The sequence below is a fragment of the Pungitius pungitius genome, chromosome 12, assembly GCF_949316345.1.
Source record: "Pungitius pungitius chromosome 12, fPunPun2.1, whole genome shotgun sequence".
In the NCBI taxonomy this organism is placed as follows: Eukaryota; Metazoa; Chordata; class Actinopteri; order Perciformes; family Gasterosteidae; genus Pungitius; species Pungitius pungitius.
In genome coordinates this window covers 18519868-18539643 of record NC_084911.1, presented here as the reverse complement: position 1 = coordinate 18539643, position 19776 = coordinate 18519868, and the positions used below count along the sequence as shown (strand labels likewise).

The window sequence follows — 19776 nt, the reverse complement described above, 5'->3', positions numbered from 1 at the left end:
CTTTGTGTGTCACTGAGCTTTCCGCTTCCACAGAGACCGATTGCCACTGCAGTGCAGACGACATCGGAGATGATTACGGATATTTGTAGAATGTGGGACTTTTCTCTTCTGTAGTAGACGTGTCCTCTTTTGCTCATGGTTCTGAATGCAAGAAGTAACCTGAAATGGGTTTGTGCACTTGTTGGTCCTGCGGTTTCCCTCCCAGTACAAATTATAAAGATGTCTGGCTGTTTATGACGTTTGTCCTTCTCTGCTTGTGACATTGTCCTGGAAGGACCTCAGTCGTCTCTCGGGTTTATGTGGCAGTTTAATCTACACAGTAATCGCCTATCGTACTCCGACTCTTCTGTATACTCGTGTGTGTGTGTGTCTGTGTGATGCTGAAGACGATAGAACTCATCACTTTATCTGATTCCTGGGATTGACAACATTCCTGGTGTTGATAGGAGAGACTGCATTTCTTGTCTGGTCCTGCTCTTGACTTAACTGTACCGTACCTTGTCCTCCCGTCTCTCTCCAGACCTTGCTGTCCTCCGTAGAAGCCCGAAGACCCCGTGGCCATCCTGTGAGATTTGAGCCAGCCCCCCCTCCCCCTTCCCCCCTGCTTCGCAGAGACTGACCGCCACCACTCAAGGAGCGATGAAGCCGGATGGGGTTGCCATGGCGGCGCTGGAGCCCATGGAAACGATGGAATCCAATCCAGCGAATGAGGCGGCGGGACAGGAGCCCAACCAGGCAGCCAGTCCTGCGGAGGGGGAGATGCCACAGCAGCCCACCGCCGAGGTGGGCCAGGCAGAACCCAAGCCGGACCCGACAATGGACACCCCAGCTGCCAAGACGACAAACAAAACGTCCCATCCGACCAACAAGGCAACAGCCAAGACGAAACCTGGCCCCACGGGACCCACCAAGACCACACTTGGATCCCGGCCCAACACATCCCAGAGCCGCCTCTCAAATGGCACGTCCAAGCCCCAGACCAATGGGGTGGCAAAGAAAACTGCCCCTGCGACGGTGAATAAGAGCAACCCAGCTCCGGCTAAAAAAACAACGGCCCCGGTCTCCAAGAGCAAACTAGGTGAGAAGAAACCCACCGGGGCGGCCCCCACCACCAACGGCACAAAGCCGATGACCGGAACAACAACAGCGGCAGCCAAGAAGACGGCGCCTGCAACCGCTGCTGGTGTCAAAAGTGGCACCGCTGCTGCAGCTGCCAAAAAGCCCCCAGGTTGGTGAAAAATGTCACCATGGAAATTGCAGTGTAATTCCTATTGTAGGCGTAGCATGGAATGTGTTCACAGCTTTAGTACTAGCCGTGTCCACTGTAATGCGATGACATGTGGGTAGATGCACACAGGATGGAGTCAGCACTAGGGTTGCAAAGGGGCGGAAAGCTTCCACGGGAATTTGGGGAATTTTGAAAAAAAAACGTACCTTTCGCACCTTTCGGGGTGCATCAAAAAGTGAAAGTAGGTCAACTTATCACACTACTGCAGGGCTAGGGGTGGACGCGGGGGGAGGGGGTGCGGACGATACGGCTAACAGGGGAGTAACTAACGCAGCTCGGATTATATGTTTAAGGTAATGGCACGTTCACAAAGTAGTCCGCTGCCCGATCCGACCCAACGAGCACGGCCAGCACCATGTAGCGCTGGAAGCGGCATCCAGACACAGTTCTTGTAGACGTCGAAGTGAAATTCACCGAGCTGTCTGCGCCTACGGATGCGAGTTAGTACAAGAGCACGACTCTGTTTGATCTGACGTGACTAGAACTTCCACAGCAAGTACAGAGTCGCATATGATGCGAGGAAAAAACAAGGGCGGAAAGCTGATCAGTTTCAGGGTGATGAACCACGCCCACTCGAATACGCCATACATTCATTTAGCTGACGCTAAATATCCAAAGCGACTTGCATTGCATTATAATATAGTTTATTATTATATTTTGCCTGGGGAGCAGCCGGGATTCAAACTACCAACCTTGCGGTACCCATTGCATCACGCTATTCCATGCCCCACCATCGCCCGGACCTAGTTCCTGATGGTGTGACCCACATCAGTTGTATATCTGTACACTGTAGTACAATGTGCTGTCTAATACTGTTCTTCTCCTTTCCTCCTCATCCCCTGTCCCCTCCTTTCATCTCTCCTTTGTTGCTCTTATCCAGCTTCCAAGACCGCCTCTGCAACTCCCACCAAGCCCAGTGCTGCTGCTTCACCCAAGCCCTTTGTTGCCAAGACAACCAGGTAGAGTGTGACACTGCAGCATCTGGAGATGGCACAAGCAGCCATTTGAGATTGGTCCTCTTTTCTTAGACATTTTCAGTTTTCCTTAAAGCCGTTCCAATGATTTGCGAGCAAATCCGCCAATTTGCTCCAGAACAGCAGAAAATCTGAATGAATGGTCAAATAGATTACAATTTCAGCGCTGCTTGGTCGGCCATTAGGAATCGCTAGTCAGTGCCGAGTGAGAACCCGCCCGCTCAAAACGTTTCGGTCCTTAGCAACAGGTTCAAAGATGACACTGTTTGAGGGAGGAAAAAAAATGTCCCGAAGGAGCGAGGAACAATGATCCCCCACATCGAGTCGTGGAAATGCCGGGTAAAAGTAGGCCAGCCACGAGCCAAAGTCCCAACTATCCTGAGCACAGCAGCATGATTAATAAACCAGTTCAGTGAAAGAGGAGGGTGTGTGCGCGGGTCACCATGTGTTCCTCACCTGAGTCAGGCGGCGTCTGGTCCGGAGGTGGCTCGCCGCTAGACCAGCATGGGGGACATGAAGGAGGCCTTTGTTTGGAGACCGGGAAGATAGCGATCCGATCGAGCCTTCGGGACTGTGCCCGCTGCTTCGTCCACAAGGGGCTCATCTCGCCGCCGCCCTTTTTTTGTTTTCCCGAGAAAAGCTACGCTCTCCCTTCCTTGCCGTGTGTCATGATGCCCGATGTTGGTAAAGTGTGTGTAGGCGCTTTGTTTGAGTCATGCATGTTTGGACCCTTTTCAGCTAACTTGTCACCGCGAATAGAAACGCGGTCGAACGACCACCGAGCTGCAGGCGACACGAGGGAGACTCATCGTGGCGCTTATTTGCTTTTATGCCATATCTAAGATGACAATTTGTCCACCAGAGATTTCCAGAGAAAATGTAGTAAATGCCTATCAAAAGGATTTTTTTATGTATAATTATTGAAATGGAATATACGTAGTTATGTTCAGTCCTTGGACTAGCATGACGTAGCAGCCAGCCAGTTCCTTCCTCATGACAGCAAGGTGCTTCACATGAAAATCCCTTTGGTCACCAGACACACACACTCCAAGTAGCAGTTGGATTACACTCAGATTATAGCTTTATGTAATGGTTGATGTGCAAACATCTAATTAAAAGGGATTACAAAAGAGCATGATAGTAATCGCACTGTGGTACACAGCATGCATTGTTGGCCGGCAAGAACCGGTTCCCTCGTCACTAATACAGCACCCCCCCCAAGTGAAAAGTGACCAGTCGAGCTTTTGAACAAAAAGGCCAATTTCACCAAAACATTTCCATAATAAAAGCTAATATTGTTATCTGGTTAAGATTGAATTAGAAGGAGCGTCCAGGATGTGTTTGGAAGATGTTTCTGCTGTAAGATCTGCATGTGCAACCATTACTGACGGTGGTCTCTACTGACAGCGCTGCCCCTTGCAGGCATACAGTACTTTCATTGGATTGCATTTGTATATGTGACTCACTTTGACAAGGCCATTAATATCTAATTTAATTAAATGTATGCCCCGATCCAACCTCCCTGAAACCTTACCTTTGGCCTGCTTTCCTCAATGCAGCGGCAGAAACGGGACACTGCACCATCAGACACACCGTGCTTCTACTATCGCACAAACACACACACACACACACACACGTCGCCAGTGGGTCTCTCAATTTACTTTGTTTCTCTAACGGCTCAGTTGATTTAATTCCATCTGCAGTAGGTTCCAGTTATCAGACCAATGAAAGTCCACAGCGAGCGCATGTTTTCCTAAGTGACATCAATCTCATTTAGGGCCCCCCTACCCTCAGGCTGCAGGAGGTTTTAGTTCAATTAAATTAGCTTCTCTTAGTTGATGGCAGTGGGTCCTTATTTTGGCTCATTCTTCATTTTATACACACACACACACACACACACACACACAACAAATGAATATATATATATATATATTTCAATGGCCTGCTTCATTGTTGTGTGTGTGTGTGCAACCAAAGCAGGTGTGAAAAGAAGCGGAGGACCAGAGTGTCTGTGCATGAAGCAGAGGGTGACATTAGCTTATAGATTAGAGGGCAAAGGAAGTGCATTCAGTCCTTATTTCACAAACTCTGAGGAGGAAACTGGGACGAGCGCACCGTCAGGCGGCTATTCTATTTATTTTTTTGTTGCTTTCTTTGCCAACCTGTCAGCCTACACTATGTTCCCACATTAGTCATGCTGATTTTCTCCCTGATGGTCCCTCAGGGATGATATATTTTTATTGCACCAGATTGAATGCAACCCTCCTCATGATCTAACAAATTACTGGTGATGTAATGGGCCTTTGTGCGTGTGTGTGTGTGTGTGTGTGTGTGTGTGTGTGTGTGTCCACCGCTAAGCAGACTGTAAATCCTCCGTCCTGCTTTGGGTGTGGCAGCTGACGTCTAGGATGCGGCCTCCCTTTGCCGTGGTTTTTTACGGAGGTGCAGCCGCATAGCCAATTACCAAATGGATTGAGTAGTCTGGAGAAAGGAAAAAGGGATGGAAGGAGGCGTGCACGCTGGGGTGTGAGACAAAGGTTTGAGTGGGGGGGGGAGGGGCCGCTTGTGGTTGTTCACTCGTGCCGCAGACTGAAGTGATCAACGTAACGGATACTAGAGGAAGCGCTTTGTGGGAATCACAGCAGTTTCTCCTTTGACTCTGAACCAAACCCACATATCAGCTGCTGTTAGCTCTTGGCTCTGGGAGGACATCCCACACGACACCATCCGTCGTCGCATTAGGAGCATGCCGCAACGTTGTCAAGCATGCATACGTGGGGGCCACACAAGATATTGAGAAGCTTTTGGCGATCCAGAGGTGTTGACATTAAGATGTTTCCCAGTTAATTTGGATGTATTTTAAAGAATGCATGATCTAACAGTGATTAAATGTTCTCTCGTTTCATGTATGCATGCATGTAACTGGTCGGTGTGTTTCCTCAATACCTGATTGGGTTCTCGAGGCACATGGACCACACTTTACAAAATGAACGTTATGCTGCAATGAAGGCGATTAGAACTAGAGATTGAGACCATAACTTCCTGGTTCCAATGTTTACTGAGGGGATTAATAAAGAGAGTTAGAGTAATCTTCTCATGGACTAAATTGGCCATTAGAAAGAAGGCCAGTTTGAGCAATTGAGCTTTGGCATTGCTTTTCCAACACTGAGGTTTCCTGAGGACTTGCTGCTTTGCTGCTGCAGATCAAGCAGACGCCTCTGTGGCTTTAGGCTACCAACCACCAATGCTCCTATTGTCCCTTGAAGACACATTAGGAAAGGGATCACCACACATCGAGGGTAGACTTCATCAGGTTTGTTTAACAACAGCCTTTGCAAATCGCCTGTAGTCAGGGGACTGGACGCCTCCCCAGAGGATTTCTGCTGCTTAATTAACACCGTGTCATCTTCATTTTGCCCTTCACCGGTTTTCGGCACCCTTTGCTGCAGGGGGGAAGAGATTCCTGTATGCCTGCTTGGCTCCTGCATACACCCCCCCCCCCTCATCCCATTATTCAAATCACAGCCTGACTTGTTGTCTTAGCAAACAAATACAGCAGCACCAGGAGGCAACCACTTCTCTCACACACACACACACACACACACACACACACACACACACACACAGTAATCCGTCGTGTAGCCCAGTGAGAATAATGATCCTCAGGCGACTGAGGTGAACTCAAAACACTGCTGTGGCAACCAAAACTTGTTTTTTTGGGCTCAGGGCTTTCTTGGCTTTCTTTCCAATATTTGCTTTTACCCCAATTTATATTGGCATTTTTCGTTGGAGGGAAGAAGGGGGGTGTATATGAACCATCTTACAAGCTTGCATTGAGTTGTTGTGGCAATGTGTCTGCAGGGAATCGTAACCAGCTTCTCTCATTCAGCTTGATTACAGAACAAATTGTAAATAATAATAATATCAGCATTATTCAGTGCTCAGTGTTGTCAAACTAATTCACAACACATGACCTCCTTGTACTGTGGCCTGGTGTTCTTTGATAAGGCAGAAGAAGGCTTATAATGACATGCGTAACCCGATGATCTATCCCCTCTGTCCCATCTTCATCTGCTTGGTCTCTCAGTCCTGTCTCAGTTTTCCTTTTTTCCAGCAGATTATTGAATGCTCTGCAAACACCACTTCATGTCTAATGCCTGGTTCTCCCCCATTTGCCTCCTCCGTGTAATTCATTTTTTCTTGTCTTCTCACTAAATCGGACTCCACACAACAAAGTGTTTTTAAAATAATTGTACCTTTTTTTTGATGTCTTTCGTTTGGGATCTGATTCTGGAATGTTATAGAGAAAACATTTTGGTTTAGATTAAATAAACCCTTTGAATTGAAGATATTAATCGTGTTACTACCTACAGTCCATTTCACCGATGTGCCAGCTGATGATCCTTTCCTGTCTGTATGACTAAACGAGGAGGGGGGGGCGTGGCGTTGTTTCTGTAAACACACGCGTCACTGATGAGCCACACTTGCGTTCCGAATGAGCGAAACCGCCCCGGCGTGACTCAACAACCTCCGCACGAGCAACACACCTTTCACCACCCGCTCAGAGCCACTCCTCCGTCTCCCAGGCTGGAACTAATCTCATTACGCGTTACCGAACCCCGCGTTCCGTTGGCGTTGCCAGGTAGGGCGCGCCAGCTCATAGACGGTGTGCCTTTAACACGGCCTCAGAGGTTATTTTGGTTTCTCTAGGTATTAAAGATTAACGTGTCCCGGCCATCTTCGCTTCCCCGTCTTTCCTCGCGCTTCTTGCACGCTCAAGTCTTTTTTTAGAAGCGGCAGCCCGGGGGGACCGCGAGATGTAGGTTACATCACTCAGATGGGACCGTGGGGGGGAGGAATATCATATTCCTTTATTGATCATCCATTGAGGAATGGGGGGGGGTGTAGCTTCTCAAGTAAAAACAGATTAAGATGATAAATAAAACAGTATACCATCAAAATGTGTGTGAGTGTGGGGGGGGTTACCATGCTTTAAAATTTACTGTAAATAATATATTACAGTAAATGGTTAACGAACTTGAAACACATGTATCTCGTCCCCCCCCCCCACTGAGCTGTACAATAAATAAATAATTCCCATTGACCTTGGGACGAGGTAATCGGAAAAGCAAAAGTGCTGACTTTCATGCTGGTTTTAGGAATCATCCCAGCAGCACTCCATTGATTCACTTAACACAACACTGGTCTATTTACTCAGTCTGTTAGGATACATCCATCTAACGTTATCCTCCATGCTTCATAGACAAATGAACAAGCTCATGAGACAACAACCCAAAAGATCAAAAACAGAACACTAAAATCATTGGAATCGATGAAAGACAATAACCCAACATGTGTGTGTATATATAATAGCCTCTCGTCTTTAGTCCTCAGTGTCAGGCTCCTTGTGTGACCATGTTTACAAGGCCTCATTAGATTTGGGCTGATGCCACATAAGGGAAAGGCTATTTAGGCCAGGGCTTTGGCCACTAATGACATCCTCTCCTTATCCTCACATGGATTGTTTTTTAGCCTCATGTTTGTGCCATTTCAGAGTGTGTCCTCTGGCAGCCCAGATGTCTTGACGAATGGCAGGTCAAAGTCCTCCATTTCACCACCATTCCAAAGCACTTACAGTACAAGGCTGACCACCACATTAGCCCCCCCCCCCCCCCCCCCCCCCCCACCCTAGCTGTGGCTGTAGGACTCAAGCGCTCTGCTTTAATTAGCCAACAGTTAGGAGCTGCGTTTGAGATGTCTGTCCTGCTGGGATTTGTAGAAGACTGTAAGCACACCTGTAACCTGCATTGTTTCTCAGCCCCTGGTGTCTGTGCCACAGCACCTCTCCTTTTATTGCTCAACCTTTCGTGTTTGGGTTTCGTCTCTTTAGGCCCACGTCCGGCACCCCAGCGTCATCTCGTCCTGTCACAACCCGGCCGCCTGCTTCCAGCACAGCCAAGAGCTCCCCGGCTGCAGCCAAGACGACCCCCCTGAAGGCCGCCACCGGGGCCAAGCCTGCTGCCGCCCGACTAACCTCCACTGCCCCCTCTGGTGGAAAACCTCCAGCATTGCAGACATCCAGGAACACAACCCCTGTGAAAAAAGGTGATGCACAAATGGGCATACATACTTTTCTTTTATACACAATTAAGTTTATAATTTAAGTGTGTGTGTGTGTGTATACACAATCAAATGCTGTTTGATTATAATGTTGTGTTTTTTTTCCCCCCCAGATGTTACCAAACCAGGCACCACGGCATCCAAAAAGCCTGCAGACTCCCCCCTCGCTCTCTCTTCCAGTAAAACAAAGTCGGCAAAACCCGAGACCCCCAAATCGGCCTCAAAACCGGACGCCGCTGCCAAAAAGCCTGCCCCCGCTAAGGCCACCACAAAGACACCCAGCCGCGCCAAAACAGACACTAAACCCCCACCTGCTAGGACCCCTGGCTCCAAAGCAGCTGCATCCAAGACCGCCACCCCGAAGAAAACGGTGGGCAGCAGCACCCCGACTCCAGTTAAACGCGGACCCAAAGCTGCAATTGTAGCAGAACCTGCCAAGGAAATTGCCGCCGCCGTTGCTGCGGCGGCAGCAATTGCAACCGCGGCAGCGGCTGTCGCAGGGCCGGAGGAGCCAGAACCAGCTGTGGGACCTCCTGCTGCAGAGCTCTTGTCCAGCCCAGCACTGCAAGAAGACACGCCAGAACCAGAACCAGCACCAGAACCAGAACCAGTCGCCTTACCGGTGCGGGAACCAACACCAGAACCCATTCGGATTCTGACACCAGAACCGGTGCGCGAACCAAGTCCGGATCAAGCGTGGGAACCATCTCCAGAGCCACTTCCAGAACCGCTGTCTCAGCCGGACTCTGATCACGGCGCTGAACAAGTCAACGAACCAGCATCCGAGGCTCTGCTGTCACCTCAGATGGACCACTTCAAATTTGAGGAGTCTGCCAAGGAATCGGTTCCTTGCCTTGGGACGACTGTCATGTCTCCTCCTTGTTCCCCACCGGGCGCCGTGTCCCCCGTCAGAGAGCCACAGAACGCTTCTCTGCTGGACATGAACATCCAGCCCGACCTCTGGGGTGACAACCAGGCCCTGGGTCCGTCGGACCTCGCCCCCCAGAGCCTCGTCAATGCCATGGACTTCTACGCGGAAGAGGCAGATGAGAATATAAAACGTTTTGAGTCCCACACAACAAGAGAGGAGGAGGAGGAGGAGGAGGAGGAGGAGGAGGAGGAGGAGGAGGAGGAGGAGGAGGAGGAGGAGGAGGAGGAGGAGGAGGAGGAGGAGGAGGAGGAGGAGGAGGAGGAGGAGGAGGAGGAGGAGGAGGAGGAGGAGGAGGAGGAGGAGGAGGAGGAGGAGGAGGAGGAGGAGGAGGAGGAGGAGGAGGTAGTAGTAGTAGAAAAAGAAGAGGAGAATAAACCGGTTGACTCCCACACAACAAGACTGGTGGAAGAGGAAGAAGTAGAAGAGAAGAAGAAAAACCAGGTGGAGGAGGAGGAGGAGGAGGAGGTAGAAGAGAAGAAAAACCAAGTTGTGTTCCAAACAAAAAGAGAGGAGGAGGAGGAGGAGGAGGAGGAGGTAGAAGAGAAGAAAAAACAGGTTGAGGAGGAGGAGGAGGTAGAAGAGAAGAAAAACCAAGTTGTGTTCCAAACAAAAAGAGAGGAGGAGGAGGAGGAGGACATAGAAGAGAAGAAAAACCAGGTTGAGGAGGAGGAGGAGGAGGACATAGAAGAGAAGAAAAACCAGGTTGAATCCCACACAACAAGCGAGGAGGAAGAGGAGGAGGAAGAAGAAAAAGAAGAGGAGGAGAACTTGTTCATGTCGACTGCTGCAGCCCCACCTGCAGCGGCCTTCATGATGGCCTCGCCTGTGGGGGACTTCACCCCCAGAGACCTGATCTCCCCACAGGAGGAGGCAGTGGAAAAGGCCGATGAGGAGATAAATGACGACAACGAGGAGGATGAGGACGATGAAGATGAGGAGCAGAGGCGACTGGGCCACCAGCCTTCGTCTTTGGTCACCGACATGAGCACGTCCCAGCCCTCTGAAGAGTTCCAGGCGTGGCCCTCAGCCTTCGGCGTCTCCGCCGCGTGGCACGCCGACGACCCGCTGTCTGGAATGGACTCGGAGGATGTGAGCAGCTGCACCAGCAGCCGGCAGCAGGACGTGTCCGACCTCAGCAGCACCCAGCACACGGCGCTGCTGGAGGGCACCCAGAGCTCCGACGCCCTGGTCGACTCCAGCCTCCGCGGCTCCGAGGGAGACGCAAATCTTATGGGTTCCCCCAACGTGGAAACCCTGGCCAACGAGGAGGAGGACGAGGAGGATGACGACGATGAGGAGGACGAGGAGCGGGTGGACGACATGGACCTGAGTTCGGAGAGAGTGGAGGAGCACCACAAGGCGTTCCAGCAGCAAGAGCGCGATGAGGACGAGGAGGACGAAGACGTGGAGATGCACAGCGAGGGGGTGACTGAGAGCTGTGGGAATGTAGACGAGGAAGACTTCCACGAGGAGGAGCGCTTGGACAACCTCAATCGCTCCGGGGCTTCGCCGTGCGCCCCCCCTGCCTCCTCTTGGAGCCAGTCCAACCCCTTTGGCGATACCTGGGCTCAACAGTCCTCCCTCAGCGCCGCGTCCAACCACGGCGCGGCCGATCCCGAGACGCCAATCCTGTCTCCCGCGCAGGTCTGCGTGGACAGCTGTGACCCGTACTCCGCCCACGAGGAGGCAACGAGCTCAGGGGACGAGGAGGCTCGTGTCCCGTCCCCTGCGGCGGGCATGTCCCAGCCCGCTGCCGCCGCCGCCTCGGCTCAGGCCCCCCCCCACAGCAGCAGCGAGACGAGCACGCCGGAGGAGCTGCAAGACTACGACAGCAGCTCCGGCGTGGAGTCGCACTCCGACAAACGGCAGACCCCGGTGCCCTGCGCGGTCCAGGCGGACATGGAGCAGGACCTGGGCATTCACCTGGAGAAAGGCGACGGAGAGGAGGAGGAAGCGGAGACGCTGCCGGCCGACGAGGTCCTCGGCACGGGGCCCCCGACCGCGCCGGCCTCCGCCCCGTCGTCCCCCTCCACCTCGGGAGACGAGGCCAGCGACACGGAGGGCGAGATGCAGATCAACGATCCCGACGCTCCGGCGGTACCCGGCGAGAGCGCGGGATTCGAAAGCCCCCCTCCCGCCCGCAGCCTGCCCGCCCTCGACGAGGACGAGGAGGCCGGGGACGCGCCGGCCGGAGAGGGCGAGGAAGACGGCGGCAGGACCACCCCCCAGTCGGCCAACTCTGTGGCGTCGTATGGCTTCGACTGCACCACGTCCAACTCAAACGCCCACTCCATGGCCGAGAGCTGCGGGAAGAGCCCGGGGATCTTCTCCCTGGAGAACGAGGAGCAGCTTCCGGAGGAGGCCAAGGACCCCTCCCTCATCAAGGAGCTGACCCTGCCCTCTGCTGCCGGCGCCGCCTTCCACGCAGAGGAGCTGTTCGGGAGACCCGTGGACCTCGTGCCTTTGAGCCACCCGGGCGACAACCAGCCCGGCGGTCTCGACGATCACCGCTACGTGCTGGGGGGCAAGATGGCGGCGGACCACCTGCAGGAGGTCGATCCGTTGGAGCCCAACAGCCTCCTCCCTGGGGGCGGGGGATCTGGAGAGAGCGCCGACGGCCAGCCGCCCTACTACTCCACCATTTGTGATAAGACTGATAGTTTTCTGGCAGGTAACGTATAAGTCCCTCCTCTTCCTCCTGGAATGCACCTTTTCCCCCGCAACCCTCCCCCGTTACCTGTGGTTTGTTTTCTCTCCAGTTGGGTTAGATGGCTTATAAGTGCAAAAATGAAAGGAGAGCAAGATTGTTGGAAAAGATTACGAAACAAAGGAGGAGGGGAAGAAAAAAAAAGAAAAGACTGTAGCAATTTTTAAATGAAGCCTCCCTCTTTCATACTGTTATGGTTCTGAGTGTTTGGCTTAAACTCCTTTATGTACAATAGCTACTACCATTTTCTAGTAGATGGTTCCTTTTTAAGTAACACTGCATATTCTGTAGCCCCCGTTGGGGTATTGACTGATTGGTCCACTGTGACTGAGCATTTAAACCGGAGAAAAACAGAAGAAAAAAGAAAAAACAGATGGAATGAAATGGACTCATTGTGTATTTATCCTACTGTTTTTACCGAACAAATGTCAATGATTTCCTTTTTTGTTTTGTATTTGCGTATTTGTTGTTGTTGTTGTTGTTTTTTTTGTTTTTCTGTTGAAACCTGGTCCTTCCCACCCTGTGTACACACGCTTCATGTCCAACAGCACCATAGCGCTAGTCACAATGCTCCTTTTTTTAAAGTTTGTGTTCCGAGTTTTTAGCTCAAAGATCAAAATAAAGGGTAGATATTAACGCGGCAGATTTGTTGAGGTAGCTGTGGGAAGTATTAGATTGCAGTTGGTGAAGTTTTGAATGTGCGCTTCAAGAGGCTCTTTTGCATAGACCGTTGAGGTGTGATAACGTGCAGTCACGTACAGTGTGTGTTTCAGGCATTTTGGCTTCAAGTGGCTTCGTTGATCTTTGGTGTTTCAGAGGAGACGGCGAGCCGGCCGTCTGTGATGAGACGCATTGTCCTACATCACTATCACGCTGAAAACGTTTTCATATAGTGGGAGTTTGGTTTACTATTTCAACAGTATATTGCATGTTTAACTAACATAAAGACTGTGTACTACCTTGGATTTGGAACAATTCTACGCTAGACATGTTCATCGATGAATGATTCACACTAGGTTATCTTTCAAAATTCCATTAAAACATCATTGCAAGGCATTCTGTTCCTGTTTCTTATTTCCCCTCTGGATCCAGCATGCCTCGTGTTGGAGTCTCTGTGGTGTGTGTGTGTGTGTCTGTGTGTGTGTACACGATTGCATTTCCCATGGCCTCTCCTACTCTTCACCGTGGGAAAACCGGTAAAACAGGAAGTGATGCAACATTGCACAATGGTGTTGTATTAAAAATGGAATTTTGGTTGAAATCAAAGAGGTAATCCAAACGGTGCCCCCGTGTCCTGTTCTCCAGCATGCCGACCCGACCGCCTCAGACTCCGCACACGCTGACCCACATCACATTCACTCACCTAAAGGTACCCTGCGCAGGTTTCACAGACAGAAACGTGTCTCATCCATTGGCCAATCCTAAATTCTTTACATTTGTGTCTGCTTGCTCGCAGACGATGAGAGGACCGGACATGCGTTCATGCAAAATGAAACAAATACAACTGCTTTCAACAGAAAGAAAGCCAGTCCACGCACAGATTAGTGTGCGTTGGGTAATCCACGTGATCATTGAGCATGAATTCTAAAGGTCCTTCCACTGTATAATGTGGAATTTAACGTTGATTAATCTATCATGTGACTTCTGCACTTCAGTAACGGCACTTCCATACTTCTTTTAACCAGAAACGACAATCATTACCTCGCTATTTAGTTACGAGCGTTAAACAGACCCGACTCACTACGTTGCCTAAACACAACAAAGTTTACCCCGCTGGAAGATTATTTTCTCTAATGACTCCATGCGTGTTGCTCGAGATTAATAGGAAGACTTTTTGTAAGTTGGTCCAAAGCGAGTGGACGAGCGTGTGTGCAGATGCGCTGAAACGGCCCCTCGCTGTACTGGCTGCTCAAATGCTTCGAATTGTTGAAGCTCAAGAAAACCCGACTCCATTTCGTGCCTTTTCACCTCTGACTCCAGAACCCTGTGTCCAAAGCGAATCCACCCATTTGGTAGTTTTCAACATGTATGAATACCTGCGGTGTGATTCAGGCCACCCACTGCTTACCCTTTAAAACCGTTACATGCATTTTATAAGGTACGTTATTTTAGTGGAGTCTACTCCATGTTGTTGTCGGTCCAGTCCTCCCATGTTTTCATCAGTTCCTTTAAATGTCTGTGTTGTACCGTGTATGACTGCTGCCGTGCATGATGACCCGCGTATTCCTAGAGGACAAAGATATGAGTGTGCTGCCTGTTTACACAATGGAAATCAAAGAAAATATTCTATTCTATTAAAGAACGTGCAACTTCAGAGAGAAAACATCATGCAGGAACTACCTTATGATTTGTCTCCGTTTCCTGCGTTGTGGATCCAGTTTGTGAATAATTCTTTTGTCGTGGATGTTGATTTTTTTTTTTTTTTTTTTTTTTTTTGAGAGCTCCTGTTCTCCCCTTCTTTTTTTCCCACCTTTTAGCCGTCTTGTCAAATCTCCTCCTGAACCCTCTACTTCCTGGTCCTTGTTCTGTTTGATGCATGCATCTCTACTGGATGCACCAAGTGATCTTGACTGTCTCACAGGAGACGAGAAGACGGCCGAAGAGCAAGCGCACTCGCGGGAAGACAACCGCAACCAGAACCACTCCGCTGCCGCTCCCATAGCCAACGGCCACTACTTGGCCCTGGTCCCGGGCAACAGGAGGCCCATTGACCCCGCTGTTGCCGCCCATTTCGCCAAGGTGGCTCTTCCGCCTCCCACCCCTTCTCCTCTGATAGAGACCAAGGTTGGCGCCAGTGGGGACCAGCTCAGGAAGCTGGAGCAGCACCAGGGGAAGCTGCGAGAGATGCAGCACCGGCAGGAACAGGAGAGGCAGAAGAGGCAGTGGCTGGAGGAGGAGCGCCTGAGGCTGGACCAGCAGAAGCAGCTGGAGAAGCAGCGGCGGGAGCTCCTCCAGCTGCAGCTGCAGCAGCAGCAGCAGGAGCACCGGCACCGTCGGCAGGTCCTGCAGTGGCAGCTGGAGCTGGAGCAGCAGTACCGCATGCAGCAGAAGCAGATCCAGCAGCAGCAGCAGCAGCTGAGGAGGAGCCCGACCGGGGTCATGCTGTCCCCGTCCTCGGGGCTCTGCACCATCTATGAAGCCATGGAAACCAGCGACGAGGAGGACGAGGCCAGAGAAGGAGGGAAGAACAGGAACGCGCAGGTGCCAGGGAAGAGGGGGGCATCCTCCCGGGGTGGGGGGGCCACCGCCGCCGCCGCCGCCGCCACAGCTGCCCAGGACTTCCAGAGGCAGCTACGTCCGGTCCCCCCACAGGAGCTGGAATGGAACAGAAAGGTAGACATGGTCCAGCAGCTCATAAACCAGACCCTGATGCTGTCCGGGGACGCGGGCTGTCCTCCCCTCCTCCTCCTCCCCGTGGGGTCCGGGGGCACCTTGAGCCCCCTGGAGAGCAGCATGTGGCCTCTGTTGCCGCAGGTCAGCCCTCCTGCTGCCACGGTCACCTCCGTCAGCAGCTACTCCCCCGACAGCCGGGGCAGCTCCCCGACCGGGGACTGGACCGTGGTGGAGGTGGAGACCCAGCACTGAAGAGCGACCAGGCGGGCAGCCCCCCCAACCAATCAATGAGTGGAACTTTAAAGGAGCGCTTCTGCATTTTGGGAAATGATGCTTGCTAGTAAAGGGTTAGCGTAGAGATATTAAGCTACAGCCGACATCCAGTTAGCTTAGCATATAGAAAACTCATTAGGTCATCCAACAAAGTATAGTTTTATAGGGACTCTGGGAAGTTCAATTAAAAGCCCCTGTAGATAAAAACAAAACCTTTGTGTGTTAATCTGATAGCTTTAGAACTGCATTGTGTTAGTGATGAATAGAGGGAGGCTAACCCGCTTCCAGTCTTTATGCTAAGCTAACCTGCTGCTTGCCGCAGCTTCAACGTTGAACACAATCCTCTCACCCAAGCCACAGTGGGTCAGCTCGTTTCCCATAACCCTTTAACCATGCTTAGGACTGTTAATCATATCTAAAGCCACACAGGAGTAGCCATCACAAGTCTCGCCATCATGTGACCCCCACACAATTGATTTCCCTTCATCCTCCTTGGTGCTGTCAGAGCTAAACACACCGTAGTAGCACCGAGTCATCGGTGGATGTCACCCAGTCATTTATATCTCACGCACACTAAAGCATGCTTCCTTACCAGAGGCGCTTCATAGCAAGTCCTCTGCTTTCTCACACTGCCGCCCGGATGCACTGTGACCGTCTTAGAAACACTGTGGTCGTGTCCTGTGAGCCTTTTATGTGTCCAAACCAGATCCTGAGACCAGGCATTGGTCCCCCTCTCCAACGAGAGGCCCAGCTATGACAAATTGCACTAGTTTTTTCTTCTATTTATTGTCACAGGTAAGTGGCCCCACTGTTAAAAGGTGTTCATGTTTGTGGATTTAAGAACCACAAGAATCCTTATTGCTGTGATGCTCCAATATGGTTGCACCCCCACCCCCCCCCCCCTCCCCCTTCTAATCCTAACAAACCTACATGCACTGGTCTCTGGTCCGTCAGTGTTGCCGTGACCCCCCAGGCAGCCGGGTTCTCATGGACTTGGAAGTGTCTGTCATGGAGGGAGGGGGAGAGAAAGAAGAAGGTCCTCCTTGTTTTGCAGCAAGAAGAGGGATGGTTCGGAGGGGGCTGAAATCGCAGAACGGGTGGGGGGGGGGGATTATTGGTGTCTTCCCTCTTGCATTCCTAAGTTGTGACCTCATGTCGCCCGGCATTCAGGGGGTCTCCTGGGTTACCGATGATGTCGTGGCGGGAGAGAAAGCAGGACGTCTGGGATGAGACAATGCGTCCCCCTGGAAGGGGGGGGGGGGGAGGGCAGAAGGGGGTCTGCCAGTGGAGCTCCATGTATTCAGTATAAAATAACTCCATCCTGCGTGTGTGTTTTTTGTGCCATGTATCCGCTTTAAATGCTTTAAACGGATCAGGGCGGCTTATATCGGTAACTGTGATTTCTCTGATGTCGCGCCGGTAGAGAAGAACAAAGAGAAACACCTGTGTCTACCTCCGTGTCTGCAGGAGACAAAGAGGGTAGAAAGGATAAAAAGCAGCATCGCCACCTGTGGGCTGCATGAGGGGGACACCTGATGAGATCTACAGTAAATCCTTCCACCTGCTCCATTTAACCCTTCACCTACTGCTCCTCACTGCTGCTACGAGCAATATGCACAATTTTTACAGGAGTTACGAGGTTCTCGAGCTAATATTTATGACCTTTTAAAAGCAGCATGTACAGACAAGTTTTCTAAATTATATGACTATACTGCAGCCACACTGCATGTTTTGTTAAGATATCCAACGTATGGCCATTGCTGCTCTCTGCTGCTATATATCAGTTTCTATATCTATTTATCGCTAAGCACAATCAACAATAATGCATGCATTTATAACCTTTATATGTGCGCCTATATTGTTCTAATATAACAGTGCCTCGTTCCTTTACGTTTGTATTTTTGTGCAACTTTGCCATAAAGGTTCATATGATGAAATTTAAGTGTTAGTATTTTAAATCGTGAATATTTGTGGTCTTTTGTATTGCGGAAACTTTTTGTGGTGTTGTGCCAAAATTCACTGCTCCCAATATTAAATAAAAATTGGATCTAGAGCTTGTGTAGAACTGTTTATGTTCACTTTATGTGGAAAAAAATAAAAGAACTGAGACATTGTCTATTAGTGTGTGGAATATGGTGTTGCACTGAACATAAATTTATTGTGTAAAGTACTTCACAGGAGGAAGTAAGTATACTTCTGTTTTTCAGGATTATTGCCACATGTATGGAAAACCATTTTTAAAACCCCCCCCACCGAAGGCACTTTGATTTTGTGTAGACTGTGGTGGTCCCTGTGGACAAAGGCTTCCTTCAGCAAACCTCTCCTGCTACAGCAGCAGGGGTCGGACAGTCTGCTCCTCTCAGTTGTGCTGGTTTCTCTGGAGCCTAAGCTTTAAATAACAATATACATCTAAAGTTTGCCGACATTAGCAATAATAAGCTACTTGACATACGTGACCAAAATAAAGTTAAATGTAAAGTATTAAGAATGTATATTTTAATATTTATTCTTTAAATATCGAAATCTTTTATTCGCATTAAATGGCTCTTCATGGCTCATGAGGTCAAATTAAAAAATAGTTGTATAAAAAAGTAAAAACAGCATTGACACACCAGTAACAATCCAAGAGTGTCAAATATATTATCAGTAACTAAGACCCCTTTGCTGCAGAATTACATTGTGTTTGTAATACTTTTACTTACATCGTATTTTTTACCTAAAATGTAGTATTTTGAGATGAAGGATCTGAGATCAGTGTACTTATACACTTATCTGAGACACGTTTGCTTTGGACACCAACTTCTTTCCGTTGATGACAGTGCTGCTGCACATTGTTTAAATGTGACATAGCAGCTGCCAGCAGTGAGCCCAGTCCGTGTATTCCTGCTTTTTCTTACAGCATCCGGCAGTTTCTAACCTCTGGGGTCAAAGGTCAATCAAATACAGGATGAGTTTCTATGGTCATAAGGGGGAAATCGCAAACGGCCCAATCGAAAACCAGAAAATCCTGCAATACAGCAGGAAACCCACAGCAGACATAAACTACTTGAGTCACAGCCTGTAGACTATTTTAACCGAACACATCTTCTAGAAGGGAAAAGGCCTTTGTAGCACAACCACTTCATTGACAGGAACAAACACCTGTTAGTGAATATACGTTTGGGGCGAGACACAGGGGTCATATTGTTGCTGCAGACGGCTCGTGCCTTAAGGCCCCCATTCATGTGCCGACTCGCTGACAGCAGGACAAGCGCCATCTGACTCAGGAGAAGGGAACAAACGAGGTGAACAGAAAGCTGTTATTAGGAATATTATTATTATTTGAACGCAACTCCTCATGAAAACAGAGGGTGCCCTCCTTCAATTTTGCTGATTTTAGCACGGGTGGGACATTCTTCAATACCAACCTTTCTGCATGTTGTCAAAAACAAAAATAGATGTATACAAATAGGGAATCCTCCTATGGACCCGCAGACATCTGCGCCCCATTTACAGCTGCGTCAGGCTGGACACACAGAGCCACAGTCACCGCACCGGAACAAGTATGCCGATTTCAAAATATATAATAATAATAAATAAATGTGGGTTAAAACAAGTACATTTAAATGATCAGATACCATACAAACGTTTAGATTAAATATGTATACCGCGTGCCTCCTAGTGACTTTACAATGTCGCTTCCATTCTGATGCCTTCTGGAGAAGGAGACGGTTTGTAGGGCATCAAGTCTCCACCGCGGGACTTCGGTTGGGTAACACCAGCGCCCTCTAGCGGTTCGCCCCGAGCAGTCCCCGTGGTCCCGAAACGTCAGGCCTGTAAATCAACGCTTTGAAACACCGGTGTTATTTCGTCGCAGGTTAACGTGGCTTTTGAGGTAAAGGGGAACTTGAGTGGTGTAATTTGGTGAGAACACACACTGTCGGTGACTTTGTTCCCATATTTTTTTTTCTATGAGTGACGGTGTTTTCAAAATGATTCTCAGTGATGTTGCTCGGTGTCCAACTAACAACTAAAATAATTTTTATATATATATATATATATATATATATAACCTCCGTCCACTCCAAATCATACTTCAGCTAAATACCGATACAGGTTGTATTTTGAAGGTCACAACCGGAAGTCGTATTCCGTGTCGGTATTGTGACTT

The 19776-nt window shown here is 49.9% G+C and overlaps 1 protein-coding gene across 1 annotated transcript; it reads left to right on the top strand.

Moving 5' to 3' along the window:
- The first annotated feature begins 660 nt into the window (after positions 1–660).
- On the top strand, positions 661–17740 carry prr36b (proline rich 36b). The gene is made up of 6 exons (XM_062566227.1): positions 661–1228; positions 2169–2247; positions 8153–8367; positions 8496–9424; positions 9530–11984; positions 14602–17740. The coding sequence occupies exons 1-6, from the start codon at positions 661–663 to the stop codon at positions 15603–15605; spliced, it is 5250 nt and encodes a 1749-aa protein (XP_062422211.1). The 3' UTR covers positions 15606–17740.
- The last annotated feature ends 2036 nt before the right edge of the window (positions 17741–19776 follow it).